The sequence below is a fragment of the Nanorana parkeri genome, unplaced genomic scaffold (assembly GCF_000935625.1).
Source record: "Nanorana parkeri isolate BGI_ZX_2015 unplaced genomic scaffold, ASM93562v1 scaffold341, whole genome shotgun sequence".
Taxonomy (NCBI): Eukaryota; Metazoa; Chordata; class Amphibia; order Anura; family Dicroglossidae; genus Nanorana; species Nanorana parkeri.
This window is the reverse complement of record NW_017306609.1, coordinates 634720-650709: the sequence shown is the minus strand read 5'-3', so window position 1 is coordinate 650709 and position 15990 is coordinate 634720. Positions and strand designations below refer to the sequence as shown.

Sequence of the window (15990 nt, the reverse complement as noted above, 5' to 3'; positions counted from 1 at the left end):
CACCGGTGTGGACGAGAATGGAGGAGCATAGCGGCGGCAACTAATCGAAAAGCAACTAATCGAATAGCAACTAATTGATGGTGAGAATTGATGCCAACGATTCTCGTTATGGATTATAATCGATTTAATCGATTAGTAGTTGGTTCATATTTATGCATATAAGTGCAAAAAAATCTAAAATGCAATTGAATACAGACATTTGAGAAACAATATATGTAGATATTAATCATAAGTACGCAATCCAAACATTGGCAAGTTAATATATTTGTAAACCATAATAGAATATATTAACCCAAACAAACCACTAGGTGTCACCACCAACCTATTACAAACACCACTAAAAGTAAAAGATCAATTAAAGCAGTAGAAGCTAAGTAGTGTGAAATGTAACCAAGCAATGTTTATACAAATAAGAAAGGTTTGCTTGCACAGAGCAGTTTGAAACATTCTCCTTCCGTTAGACTATTACTTATGGTTTCTATCTCAAAAAACAATTATTCACTTGGGACCACCATTGTGATGTTCCAGAAAATTGCTTTTTTTTTTTCTTTTTGTTTTCTGAACCATTGTAGCTCTGAGTGCACCGATTGTACAGCCTATATAGTTAAATCCGCAGATGCATGTCAAACAATGATGACAAAGGAGAATAAACAAAGGAGAATAATAAGCATCTATTCTTCTTGTCGGTGAATGTGGTGGGGGTTTTTTTTTGTGTGTGACGTAAATCACAATTACTGCATTTGAGCTTGCGACTTTTAAAGGACCCACAAATATTAGAAAATGTAGCAGACGGATACAGCGGAAAGAAGTATGTTTTTAATCTATCAGGCACAATCATTTTAGTGATGCATGTAGCCTTACTGAAAACCTTGAACAGTTTACCAGGTAAACTATTTGGAATGGGGCCCTTTTTATGGATACCCCATTGTTTATCTAGGATGTGGTGAATGTAGGGGGTTTTCATATAACATAGAACCTGCCTGTTTACAATCTACTTCAAAATGTACACTGATCTGCACATGGCAGCTCGGGGTACATTTTCTGCACCTGCCAGGATGAATGAACTCCTGTGCATGCTAATCAAGATGGCTTAACATCCTGAATCTACAAGAAGACCATACGCCAGCGAAGGAGCTTTTGGATGTCATATGGCTAGGGGGGGTGAGTAAATTTCCCTCCTTTATTTGTTAGTGCAGTCAAAACTTGGTGAAAATAGTTTAGATTGTTTAAAATTGCCATATGTCCAGCATAACAGTGAGCAAAGACTGCCTAATAATCACAACCGATGCTCTCGATTCAGTCATAACTTGCAAATACGGGTACTTCTGTGATCTTTCTAGAGAAGGGTGGTCTTTGGGCAGCCTGACAGATTAAAACATTATATTATTTTATTATATTTTGATAAAATTGAAAGGACTATACACCCCTGCTTTCTGTGCATACAAAACATTTGGGGCATATGTTTCTAAATTGAAGCAGAGCACACATGGCCTGCTGACTTTGTCTTGTATTTAATGGTAAAGCAGCTGATTAGTGGAGAGGAAAAAGCTAGGTGGGGTATGTAGCATTACTATTCTTCTTTGCTGTCAATCTGACACTTTGAAACCCTCATTGTGCATTTCCAGCTCAGCCCCCAAGCAGCCATGTATACATTTTGAAAGAGCTTTAACACCAAAGAAGTGGAAGTTGTAAGCTGTCAGGAAACTAACATGCAAACGTGTACAGATGTGAATGGACCTGAAATGCAACATATTTACTTTTCCCTTTACGGCAAGTAGCATGTAAGGGCCAGTGCACACCTAGGCGACACCCCACCATGCGGCAATCGTGTCACCCAGGTGTGCACCGATCACGCTGTGGGTGCCATTATTTTTCAATGGCACCCCAGTAGCGCCGGGCGGATTGCTAAAACAGCCGCGCGACGTGTATCGCAGAAAAAAGGTACTTGTGACCCGTGCTTGTCCTGACCGTGCGGAATCATGCACGATTGCCGTGCGGTGGGGGTGTCGCCTAGGTGTGCACCGGCCCTCAATATGTATACTGCTGGGAAACTTACCACGCCTACATTACGGGGTGGCAAAGTAGGCAGATGACATTTAAAAAAATTATTGTTCTGTTTGCATGTTACTTGTATAAAAAAATCAATGCATAGTTTTTTGTCTTTTTAGCAACACACCACGCTATCTCCTCTTATTAAACCCTTTTCACCAAACCCTACAATTCTAAATAATTAATCAATATTCAAATCAAAGAAAAAATTTGTATATCAAAGTGTCCACAAATTACTGTGATCTATGTGTAAAACTCTTGGCACTTTTCACCCAAAAAAATGGGCTGAAAATCTCGGCTAATACTCGAGTATATACGGTATATATTGACTAACAGTGTGAGTAAAAACTCAAACTAAGACACATGCACCATTGCAAATTCGCAAATTCATCACCATACTAATGTATATAACCTAGTGAATAAGTAAGTGATCCAAACAAAAGTGAATTGGATAAGCATGTATATAAATTAAAGAACAAGTCGTTCTCTAATCACTTAATAAATAACCAAGAGGAAATAATTCTAAATCTAAATGTTGTCTTTTTGTTCTCTAGGCTGCAGAAACCCTCAGGAAGCTGTATATGGACTTTCCCAATCTGTATAACCGCAGCATTGTATGTTCTTTTGAGCCAAGTGTTATCTATAAAGTGAGTAGAGACTTGCAGTACACTCTTGGACTTTGACATTACTCTTATTTAGTCTGTGTAATAATGCTAGATTTGCCATTGTAAGGTGATTGAACTGCTTACCATGGGCCTCGGGATGCATTCCAAGCATCATTTAGGATTACGTTTTAGATTCAATGAATTCCTTACACACAGTTGCATACACTATGATTGGTATTTACATAAACCATGTTTGTTTCCACCTACTGCCCGCAGTTTTGTAGAAAGATTTCCATTTTTTTTTTCAAATAAGGATACTGCCCCATGTATTTCTTTGTATAAAAAAAATGGGTCCCCAATGTCCAATGCTTACCTGTTTTTTTTTAAGACCTGGAGTTCGCTATTCTGGAATTAATTTGCAGCGTCGCCTACTTGTGAAATTTAGTTTTGCTGCTTCATCTTGGTACAAAGATTTTCTTATGGAAGGAAATGCATTAATTGTGAAACCTTTCTGTTGCTTGCACTGAGGGCATTTTGTTTTTTCCCCCATTTATCATTACAATTGTCTGCAGTGAATATCAAAAGATAAGTTAGATAATTCTCTTTTGTTTATATTTTAAGAAGGTGGAAAGCATAGAACTTGCACAATTGGTGGCTGACTAAATACTTTTTTGCCCCACTGTATGTCACTACAGGCAGCTTGAACTTCTGAACAACATTACACTATAGGTACGCATAGGGACATTTTTTCTAAAAGTTAATTAACATACAATGTACTACACAAGTCTATACATCTTTAACCCTTTGTTAGGATAGACGGGGTGCACATCTTTGAGGACTGCCAGTACAGTACAGACGAGCAATTATTGTATTAACTCCTTAACATTTTTCAGGTGTTCCGTGAAATTTCCTTGCTACTAAATATTCCAAGGTCAACTGTTAGTGGTATTATAACAAAGTGGAAGCAACTCAGCCACGAAGTTGTAGGCCATGTAAAATTACAGAGCGGGGTCAGCGCATTGAAGTCGCCAACTGTCTGCAGAGTCAATAGCTACAGACCTCCAAACTTCGTGTGGACTACAGGCACAACAACAGTGCGTAGAGAGCTTCATGGAATGGGTTTCCATGGCTCAGCAGCTGCGCCCAAGCCTTACATCACCAAGTGCAATGCAAAGTGTCGGATGCAGTGGTGTAAAGAATGCCACCACTGGACTCTAGAGAAGTGGAGACATGTTCTCTGGCGTGACCAATCACTTTTCTCTATCTGGCTATCCGATGGACCTGTCTGGGTTTGGGGGTTGCCAGGAGAACGGTACTTGCCTGACTGCATTGTGTAAAGTTTGGTGGAGGGGGATTATGGTGTGGGGTGGTTTTTCAGGGGTGGGGCTTGGCCCCTTAGTTCCAGTGAAGGGAACTCTTATGGCATCAGCATACCAAGACATTTTGGTCAATTTCATGCTCCCAACTTTGTGGGAACAGTTTGTGGATGGCCCCTTCCTGTTCCAACATGACTGCGCACCAGTGCACAAAGTGAGGTCCATAAAGCAATGCAGCTAACCACAGGTCAGGTGCAAAACTTTGCCCAATCACGGCAGAGTGCACTGTGAGCCATGCTTGGGCAAAGTAATGATGACTTTGCCCAACCATGGCTCACAGCTAAGTCCTGTCAGGTGGCGGATAAATGTAAACAGTTAGGTGGAGCTAGCTGTGATGTCACCACTAGCTCTGCCAAATTGTTTGTTTTGCCTGCAAGTGTCAGAATGCCATTCTGCGGCCTGAGTTTGTCGTTAGCGGAAGGGTCTGGGTTTAAAAAAATAAAAATAATTTCTGTTTATTTTGTTCTTGTTTTATTTTTTATTTTGTCGAGTCGTCGTCGCCATGGACAAGGCTTTATTAAAGGGGTGCCCCGATGTGAATAAGCCCCCCCTGCCCGCACTCCCACAACCATTGCCCCAGGGCTTGTGGGGAAGAGGCCCTTGTCCCCATCGGCACGGGGACAAGGTGCCTTTCCAGGGGTGTGTTCGGACCATCACTAATCATGGAATGGCCCGCACAGTCTCCAGACTTAAAGCCTATGGAGCTGATTTGGAATGAACTAGACAGCAGAGTGAAAGCAAAGCAACTTGCAAGTGCAACACATTTGTGGGAACTTCTGGGACAGTGTTGGGAAGAACATCTGAACAATATTTGATTTCCACCGCACCTCCCCTTACCCTCACCTGACCTTCCCGCACAGGTTCAGCCTCTCCTGCTGCGAAGTTCCCTTTGTTCAAGTGGCTAAATGCAATCTTATAAGGGAAGCCTCCCCCATAACTTCGGAGTTTGGGTGCAGGAAATGGTCTCTTGGGGGTCCTTTAATATTCGGATGCTTCCTCTATCATGGAGGGGTGTTTAAGACACTTGCGTAGCCTCCTCGTCTTGTGACTCCAGACAAACCATCATCAGAAACTATGGTTCTACTGGAATGGTCACATGCATGGACAAGATGACAAGTAGGATGCACTCCATTTTCTTTAAAGGAGAACTATGGGGTGTTCTTCCCCATAGTGTTCTTCCCCATAGTTCTCATAAGGGTCATGGGAGGACATAAATTAGCATCCTCCCATGACCCAAAGATCAGTATATCGCGAGCTACAGCTCACGGTTTTCTGAGACCGCCGCAGCCGGGACGGATCCTGGCATTACTGTCGAGATCCACCCAGCTGCGTGAGTGACAGCTGGCTCTGCCTATCTAGAGGCAGAGCCAGCTATACCCGTCCCCTCCCCTGTCCGTTCCGCCAGTCAGTGCTGGAGGATTGGGGGGGGCGAATCCCTGCAGGGAGCCGTGAGTGACAGTCACGGCTCTCTGCAGGGACATGATCGAGAAGTGAGCGAGCGACGGTATGTGTTTGCTCACTTCCCGATCTATTGAGCCGACGTGTGACAGTTTCTTTTTCACACGTCGGCTCGAACTATGAGGTTGAGTGAAAATCACTGACCTCATAGTTCTCCTTTTAGCTAGTTTGTTTAAGAAATGAATGTGCTACTATTTCTATGGCTTTACAGTGCTGCTTTGCTCTGGCTGAATCTTTTTTGAATACCTATTGTATATGTATACAATATATGTATTGTACATGGTATTTGAATACCTATTGTTTGTAGATCCTTTCAGTTTTCCATGTGTGCTTAAAACTAACAAGCAAGTATGTGATTCTTTGGTGCTGCTAATGCCTTAGCTGAATATTGCAGGTATTTGCCTTTAAAGCTTTGGTTCTCAACTGGTGGGTCTTGACCCAAAAGTGGTCCGCCCCAAGTGTTTAGTGGGTCAATGCATGCCTTACACTTTTCTAGGTGAGAGGCTCCTCAGCCTCCCCCTAGTGCAGCACTCTCAGTTCTCACACCAAGCAGCCATTCAAAATATGCTGCCCAGTGCCGAATGTCAGCTTGGGGTGGGAAGGGATGGGGCTATGGCCGCGAAGGAGCTTAATCCATACATGCATTGCTTACAGCTCCCTCATGTGTCCTGTAGAGGTACCTGTACCGGAGTGATGTCACATTCTGGCTTACAGCACCTTGACAGGGTGCACAAGGGAGCTGTACCAGCAATGCACATATGGATGGAGCTCTATCAAAGCACAGCAGTCCCCACTGGACCCCAGGCTGAGGATCCACCCTAGTTCTCGTTAAGATAGGGAGACTGGGTGGATCTTAAAAAGATTAAAACATTTTTAAGAGTGTGTATGCGTGTGTGAGAATGTGGTTGTGTGTGTCTGTCTGTGTTTTTCGAGGGCCTGTTCACACTAATACAGTGCGTTAATTGCACAGTCACATGCGATTATCGCACTGTACCACGCAAAATCACACCTACTGGGAATTCTGGTGTGGGAGGTGTGTTGTGTTGCCATTTATTTGAATGGCACCCCAAACGCACCTCCCACCCACAGTTTGATCGTCTGCACCAGAACGCGTGCTACTGCAATGCCGTGCGTTCCAGTGCGGTGTGACTTCAGTCATGACTTATTGACCAAGGATAAATGTGGGTCCAGAGGTTACACAGGTTGAGGAACCACTGGCCTAAAGCATCCATTAGCTTGCGTGTGGTGCTTTAACCCTGAAGGTGCTTGCAGAGTGTAGACTGCTGCCACTTGGAGCTCTGCTACAAAAGCTTTAGCTGGATCTTACAGAAATGTGTTCTTGGCTATGGTTCCTGAATGATTATATGTAACTTATGGAGTTGTTGCTTCATTTTCAGGCTTATTATGCCTGTTATTCAGTAATCTTTTTCATGGTCCTATATTTTATGTGGCTACCATGTATACACAATTGTTTAGGGCTGCAGCTAACGATTATTTTCATAATCGATTAGTTGGCCGATTTATTTATGTTCGATTAATCGGATAAAAAAGAAAAAAAAATCACTGCACCCCCATACACCAATTCCACCACTGCCTCTCCACACAGCTATTCCACACTGACACCTGGTCCACACTGCACCCCCCATACACCTGGTCCACACTGCACCCCCCATACACCTGGTCCACACTGCACCCCCATACACCTATTCCACCACCACACACCTATTCCATCACTATATCCCCGCACACCTGTTCCACACTGCAGCTCCGTACACCTATTCCGCCACTGACTTGCTTTCAGAAGATTGCTTTTCCTCGATTGAGGAGGAGAGCAGCGTCGCCGGCGTGCGCAGCTTCAGCGTCCTGTGCGGGCGTGAAAAAAAAAAGAGTGTGCATGCATGGGCATAATAAATATTTTCTGCCCTGTTGACGGCACTGTTCCTTAGAATGCATATGCAGGGGTTAATGGATTGTAAATCTCTCCAGCCGTTTTCCACCACTGCTTCTCAGAGTGTATATGCATGAACTTCTGGATTATAACTTTTTTTTTTTACCAGCAATGCTCCCCAAGGACAGAGTAAGCTGCTCAATTTGGGATAAAAGGTCCTCTTCAAGCTGTGATACGGCTGCTACACATTCAAGGCCCTGCTATTAGGGTAAAGCTAGCAGAATGCATCTCAAAGACTGTACAACCTTGAAGCAGTACTAGGCCTGTGATCATCTGGCAGTATGCTGTACCAAGTTTCCCCTGCAGGGGTAGCAGTAAATAGAGGCAGAAAAGTGGAGATCTGAAGCCTTTAAATAGAGGCAAAGTACTTTATGAACTCTCAATCACTAGCCCAGTGAAGCAGCTACATCCACAAATTCCCCTTTAGCCCTCAGGCAGTCAGTTACAGAGTATTGCCAGCATACATCTTGGGTGATAATTCACCAGCAAGGATTCCCTTACCGCGGGCCTTAACTTATCCCCTAATCAGGGCAGCTAAATAGGTCATATGTTGGGAGGAATATATACCCATTCCAGACGCGGTTTGTTACTCTAACTTATCCTTATGATCGATGCGACAATCATCTGACTGGTTAGACATAAGGACACCTTACGTGAGTAAATTAAGTTTTTATATCTTTTTTTGGAGCACCCATAGGCCAGTTATTCAGTAATAGTTGCTCTTATTTGCCAAGGCAATCCACATTTGGCCAAAGAACACAAAAGCAGGCCCTATGGCTGGCAATAAGGCCTCAGAGACATGGTAGTTTCTGAATGAAATGATATCAGCAAGTGAATTATAGTAAGGCTGCTATGGATATGCTGCTTTTGCTCATCCGTGACAGCAGTTACCTTTTTGTTGGTACAGATCTCACCACACACAACAATATCTAAGGTCACAGGGGACGGAAGAATTCACAATCATCCTTTTTTTTTATTTGAACAAACCATTATTTCTCCCTTCCAGGAAGTCCTTTTGAGAGTTCCTCTTGTTGGTTATGTGTTCAGATGAAGCACTGAGATCTTGAGGAATGCTGAATTAAGTTTTACTTGAAGAAAACAGAAAGAAAAATAATTTCCTGTGTATCATAGATAAGCATGCACACAGAGACTAGCCTTCCACTACAGCACCATCTACAGCTGAAAAGACATATCAGTATATTTGTATATATGCTGTTACATTTCCAATACCTCTGACCAAACTTGCCCAGTTGGTCTGAGGTTGTGCCGCTCACGAAAGTTTGAACAAAAATTTTTTCAAGATTCAGGGTCCTGTTGAGTTCAAGACTGACATTATAAGGTTTTTCTTCTTATCTTCCAGTCCATTCATTACAATCAAGGTTCCTAGGTGTAAGCAAAGCTCTCGGTTATATGTATATACACTGTGTGCACAATCCACAGACAAGTAAGTATTTTGACCAAATCACCATTTTTATGCATATTGTCCTTCTCCAAGCTATATGAACCTGAATGCTTATTGGATTTAAGCATATCAGGTGATGTGTAATGGGGGAGGGAGTGACCTTAGGAGATCAACACCCTATATTAGGGTGTGCATAATGATTAGTCCATTTCTTTTCCTCAGGCAAAATGTGCCAAAAAAGAGATTTAACTGACTCTGAAAAGTTAAAAATTGTAAAAAGTCTTTCAGAGGGATGCAGCACTCTGGAAATTGCTAAGATATTGGGGTGTTATCACAGAACCATCAAATGTTTTGTTGCAAATAGTCAACAGGGTCACAAGAAACATGTTGAGAAAGAAAGATGTAAATTAACTGCCAAAGATTTTAATAGAACCAAAGGTGAATCTACCAGGAACTCATTATCCACCAGTGCTGTCATATTTCAGAACCACAACCTACCTGGAGTGCCCAGAAGTACAAGGTGTTCAGTGCTCAGAGATATGGCCAAGGTAAGGTAGGCTGAAACCCGACCACCACTAAACAAGACACAAGTTTAAATGTCCAGACTGGGCCAAGAAATATCTGAAGACAGATTTTCCAAAGGTTTTATGGACGGATTAGATGAGAAGAGTGACTCTTGGAGGAACAGATGGATGGGCCCGTAACTGGATCAGTAACGGGCACAGAGCTCCACTCGGATGCCAGAAAGATAGAGGTGAGGCACTGGTGGGCTGGTATTAATAAAGATGAGCTAGTTGGACTTTTTCGGGTTGAAGATGGACCCAAAATCAACTCCCAAACTTACTGCCAGTTTTTAGAAGACACTTGCTTCAAGCAGTGGTACAGGAAAAAGTCTGCATCTTTCAAGAAGACCATGATATTTATGCAGGACAATGCTCCATCACATGCATCGAAGTACTCCACTGCATGGCTAGCCAGTAAGGGCCTTAAAGATGAAAGAATAATGACATTGGCCCCCTTCCTTATCCGACCTAAACCCTATTGAGAACTTGTGGGCCCTTCCTAAATGGGAGATTTACGGTGAAGGAAAACAGTAGGCCTCTCTGAACAGTGTCTGGGCGGCTGTGTTTACTGCACTAAAGGTGATCAACAGATCAAGAAACTGACAGACTCCATGGATGGAAGGCTTATGAATGTTATTGAAAAGAAGAGGGGCTATATTGGTCACTGATTTTGTTTTTGAAAATGTCAGGAATCTTTATTTGTAAATTTTGAGTTGTTTTTTATTCTCGCTTTACCAGATGAAAATAAGCAAGTGAGATGGGAAAATGTTTGTTTTCTATTTAGTTGCATAATAATCCTGCACACTAATAGTTGCCCAATAATTGTACACACGTCGATATTCTCATAAGAAAGCCAAAACCTCACTTTTACTTTCCTAAAAATTCAGGTTTGAGGTTTATTAACATTTTGGATTGACCGAGAGCACTGTAGTTGTTCAATAATTAAATGAATTCTCAGAAATACAACTTGCCTAATTGTGCACACAGTGTATATCCAAATGGTGTCTCGTAATATTTCCAGTCCAAAAATCTGCCCTTTGGCCTCGCCACAATTCTAGGTCATTTTCCAAATTTTACATCCAGTCACTGCCTTCTTGAGTGAACAAGGCTTCAAGTATTCCAACTATTTGCAGCGACATCCTGCTGATAGTTCAGCATGCTCATACTCTGGCAGTCAACGGGAACATCATAAATTCAGCTCTGATTAAGTTAAAAGGAATCGCCAACGGGAAAGCCAAGTGGTCTTAGTGTTTTGTTTGAGGCAGGTCAAGCCTCTATCCTACTCATTGGCATCCCATTGTCTCAGGTTGACAGGATCAATTCAAATGGTGAAATTAGACTTATCGAAGGCTAAGAGTCTTCCAACAGGGTTCTTCAGACAACAGATTACATTCCCTGTGCCAGAGGTTCAAGATGATTCCAAATATGAGATTCTTTGGTTGTGGCTGAGGCCGGTGAACCTGTTTCAACTGTCATCATCTATGTCCCTATCCAGTGATAGTGTTAATAATGGATTCTTATGTGCGAATCACTTCCAACAACCTTTTAGTCAAACGGGAGTGACAGTCCACTGGGGGGAAAATGTCTCCAGCATCTTGGAGTTCAGAGATCCTTTCAGATCCAAGGAGCCTCCGTATTCAATGTGGAGGTATCAGAAAGGGGCTCTCTGCGTGCACTAGGTCACATGCATTGTGGCTGGTCAAGCAGATGGAGCCACATATTAATCTCTGGTTTCGCTCTTCCGAAGGATGTCATCTTTATGGATAGAATTCAGTGGTGTACCTCTAAAGTTATTCTGGAAGGCAGTAACCTGTTCCATGTTCCTGTCCCATTACAGGGTCTATCCAGGAGTTTTGACCACGGTGAAGTTTGGTTCTGAATGTGTTTAACAGTGGTACATATAAATCAATATCCAAGCATTACCCTCCCTGGTTTTGATCGATATGTCCCATTCGTATGCTGCCATGTTGGAGTCTGACGCCAATACATGGCAGCATATGGGACCTGGCTTTTGCAGTACTTGTTACGAGAATGGCTGCCTTTGGAGAGAGAGAGAGAGATCACAAAAGACAGGATTAAAAAAAAAAAATGTACAAAGGTTTTCTGCTACAAGTACAGTCACGGTAATCTACACTGATAAAGTATAAATACGCACATCAGCGACCGGAAAAAGGGAGCATGCACAGATCAATTTCTCAAGAGGATCCAAGCCCAACTCACAGATCAAGAGCACATTAGGGCAGGCCAAAAGTACTATTCCGCCAGATCCAGCAAACTTTTCAGCAAAATAGCAACTCTCAAACCCTCAGAAGGCACAGCAGGAGGGGACAGAACAGCACTCAGGCCCTCCAATGTGAGTCCCCTAGCCTCCACACAGTCCATCCAGATACGATCAAATGTCCGTGGGTGATTCCGACTCATTTATGTCAGTTTATAGAGAGGTAGCATCCTATCAACTGTATGTAGCCACTGATCTACCGTGGGCGGGGTATCCAGTTTCTATCAACAATCTCACGCTTAGCATAGAAGGTCACATAAAAAATAAGATGCCTAAGCATCTTATTAAATGAGTATATGGTCCACAAGATCCAATAACAATATCATGGGGTCAGCTTCAATTTGCTGAAGAAGAAAATAATGTCGCCAGCACACCGTAGTAATAAATCAATAATCCATTTAATGGCAATGTGCCATTAAATGGATTATTGATTTATTACTATGGTGTGCTGGTGACATTATTTTCTTCTTCTGTGGTACACACGGTGCCGTCCGTGGTCACTACAAGCACCTACCCACACAGGTTCTCTCCGGTAAGGAGTGCAGCAAGACCTCTGGTCCTTAAAGCTTCAAGTTGCAGACCAGTGACGCTATTCGAGAGCACAGAATGCCAATACGGCCACAGCAACTGTCCGGACCACACCACATGCAGAAAAGTGCCAACTTCTACCTTGCATCTATGGCAATGAGCATCCATGGAATGATAGATTGCTGCTAGCCGAGAGTGTAATACGCCCTATGTAAGAATTTCAACTGAATAAATCTACCTATAGGGGAGACAGCGTTCGTTAAATAGTTCTGTACACAGTTCTCCCAGTTGTCTTCCATCAGCAAGGGAATATCAACTTTCCATTTCCCATACAAGTGAGGTAATGTGGGGCTGTCAGTAGAGGTCAGTCGAAAATAGAGGGAGGAGAGTGGTTTGTGAAACCTATCTTCCAGCTGATCGAAGGAACTGGTCAGAGAATTTTCGTATGACCAGAGACGGCAGCCAGTGAGCTGCTCTATTTCTATCGTTCAGCCCGCAGGTTAAATGAAAGATAGAGCAGTGTATGGCCAGCGTAAAAGGTCTGTCTTTGTATGGCAATAGCCTGTGTGGTATATGCTTCTCCTTTTATTAGCTTATGTTGAAATGATCTCTGCTTAATTTTCAGATGAGGCAAGCAGACGTCAATGTAGTCACTGCTTTAACCCATAGACCATGGAGTCTCAGCCATTTAGGGGATGGGAAACCTCGTTTTGACTCCATGTGGAAACATTATTTCTATGTATCAATGGATATTTTGCTGGACTGGGCATTGCACCACATTCTGTGGAACTTTTGTGGCATATCTGCTTTCCTGATGCAGAAGAATTACATCTCAAAGTAAGTTTATTTTACTTGTGGTATAGGCCTATCTTGCTGCCATCTAAACCTACTCCCTGATTATACCCACAGGATGCTTTACAAAATGGAAGAAAAGTGCTTGTGCCATGCATAACATTTAATCAGATCCTTTCTGTCATTTTGTTTATTAAATCTATATTCTCAGTAAAAAAAATGACACTCAAGTTAAGCGTGCACACAAACATAATATAATACCCAATTATAATACAATGGCAAAATATAAAAGATGAGGTTGTGTCCAGTAATTGGGTACCAAAACGTCCCTTGTCCATAGGTGATGCTTTAAAATCCTTTCCAGACCATCAGTTTAGTGTTAAATGGTAACCCCTCTTGAAAAAAAAAAAATAATAATAAAAAAAGAATTTAGAATAAATATTTTCTACACAAGCCATGTTCTAATTTTATGTTGTTAAAAATTGTCTTGTAATTTGTCAAAAAATTCAATGCACTATTGCAACCTGAAGGCATTCTGTACACAGTGAATGATGGCCCTAGAATTACTGCTCTCATAATGACGTGTGCAGCAATACCCAATATGTGTAGAACAATCATGGTTTTCGTATGCATCTTCCCTGGCCACAGCAGTCAGAGATTGACAACTCTGTACTCCGAAGTGCTCCACTCTGAGCTTTTTTTAAGGTAGCTTTAGAAGCAACACATGCTTTTTACTCAAACAAGAAGGAAAGAGCTTTTGTGTTTTTAAAATTAGAGGTACCCAACCCATTTTTAAACAATTTAGTGTACTTTCTAGAATCAGATCCTTAGGAAGACTATGCCATATTTCCAATAAACTGCTTAACAGCGAAGGTTGAATCTGCCTGGGTTCAATTCACCAAGGATTTGTTAAATTTTTGTTCTGAGAACCTGAATTTTGAGGCAAATCATATTGTAGTCTGCAGTGGGATGAACCTTGCTCAATTCTGGCCATTTTTAAGGCTAATAGGCAAACTACTGTAAAATGAGGCATGGGAAGTGAGGCCCCACAATGGGGCACATGTACGCAACTCTGACTTTTTTTTTCAGATGGCTTTAGAAGCAACACATGTTTTGTTTCTCAAACGGTAATAGGCCCACTTTTAATGGTAAATAGAATTGGACCTGTAGTTTTCTGTGGTTGTTCTCGCTGATGCAAAACTGTTCTGCCGCTGGACATATTCCGTCAAGCTCTCATTAAGAATTAGGAGGCAACAGAAGATCCAACAGTGTAAAATTGCAACGGCAGCAGGACATTTTGACCAAAATGTACTAGAAAAAAAGAGTACAAGCAGGTGTTTTGCTGCAACAATTTAAGATCCTGCATAGGGTACAGTAGTGTAAAATAGGCCAGAAGCGGGACAGTTTTATTAGGGAATGTAGTCATAACTATGAGTATGCCTAGCTTTAATTTTATTGCTCAGTGGGTATAGGGAGGTGCGGTGAATGTGAGTGATAAAATGTGAGGTAGTTTAGGAGGTGAAGGGAATGGGAAATGCAACAAATAGTGCAATTACAGTAACAATTAAAGAGCAAAAATGATGTTGGAAGCACGAGGACAACCAATATTTCCACTATGTTACAATTGCCACAGGCGTCTAGTATCCATTATTTCTGTGTATGTGAAGTAAGTATGTTGATCAGTGGCTGATTTCTCAAGGGCATAGGCCCTATTGTGCCTATTACATAGTTGGTTAAGGGGGTTTGGGGGAAAGTGTGCCATCCAGTATGTTTTAAACACAAAACTGAAGTTTGACTTTTTCCCCTGCAGAGACTATGTGGAGAAGTGGAATAATAGAGGCATTGAGGTTGTGGCTTGGACAGTTAACAACGCCTCTGAGAAGTTATATTGTGAACACTTCCTGAACTGTAATTACATCACCGACAGCATGGTAGAAGACTGTGAGCCTCACTATTGACCTGACCACTTAGTTTCTAAGCTTGTTTTCTAGGGTGCTAATAAAGGGAAGAATCTCTATCACTTAATTAATTTTGTGCACATGCCCGTATTAAAGTGAAGCTTCTGTGTCTTCCAAGTGTATGAACAAGCATAACTGGTAAGGTGCAGTAATCTGTGGTGCCTGTAAGCACCTGTAAAGGAGCTTTGTGCTTGGGGAGGACCCCCTTTCTAGTGATATGCTTACCTCATTCATCAAGTTGTCAAATGCTAGAGCCTCTAGTGGCACTGCAATTTACCTGCACTTTACCAATGATGTTGGTATGTACGTCTTCCTTGATATAATATCTTCAATTAAATTATAAAGTATACTGTATGTAAAGATTTTAGCTAATAAAAAATCTCACCCTAGCGTCAGCTGTTAAACCACCCAGGGGTGCATTGAGTAAAATCTTTGATTCATGTGTGTAGAAGTATATTGGCTATGAATGTATGGTTATGTTTATTTTTATTTGAAATTATTGATGATCAAAGAAAATGTGGTTGCTTTGCTATAATGAAGTTAGAGACATTAAGTGGGAAAACAATGATTTGGCTCATTTTATATTTTTAAAATAAAAGTATCATAAGTGTACATTAGTACTAATATTCTGAAGATTATCCTCCCCTTTCCCAGACAACCTCATCAAATAACTTAGCATCTAAAAGACAAAAAAGGTTAGGAAAGGAAAGTGGGGCGTTAATGGCACCAGTCGACAAGTCCAATAAATCACGCAATTTAATTTAGATAAAAATATTGTTTTAATTAGATACAAAATATAAAAACAGCCATGGTTAAGATCTATAGGGACATCATAATTGAAAAAACCTCCAGCAACTACTCAGTTCCATGATTAGGACATATAAAACATTTTTGGATTCTTAAATAACAAGTGAAAAAATGATTTGTGATAGTAATTGATATAGAAATCATCAAAACATAAGTTGTGATAAGAATCGATCCAAATTCCATGTAAAAGGCCTTATCTGGAGCCAATGGAGTAGATGAGTTGCAA

General features: G+C 41.6%; 1 protein-coding gene across 3 annotated transcripts in view; it reads left to right on the top strand.

Annotated features, from left to right (window-relative positions):
- GDE1 (glycerophosphodiester phosphodiesterase 1) overlaps positions 1–15091 on the top strand; it is a 35900-nt gene extending 20809 nt beyond the window's left edge. For 2 of the 3 annotated variants that reach the window (XM_018558473.1, XM_018558471.1), the window contains exons 4-6: positions 2604–2696; positions 12833–13044; positions 14810–15091. In XM_018558473.1, the coding sequence (XP_018413975.1) occupies positions 2604–2696; positions 12833–13044; positions 14810–14957 (453 nt within the window). In that variant the 3' untranslated portion in view covers positions 14958–15091. The remainder of the gene's footprint in view (positions 1–2603; positions 2697–12832; positions 13045–14809) is intronic. The other variant, XM_018558472.1, reaches the window with a different exon arrangement.
- Positions 15092–15990: the final 899 nt, after the last annotated feature.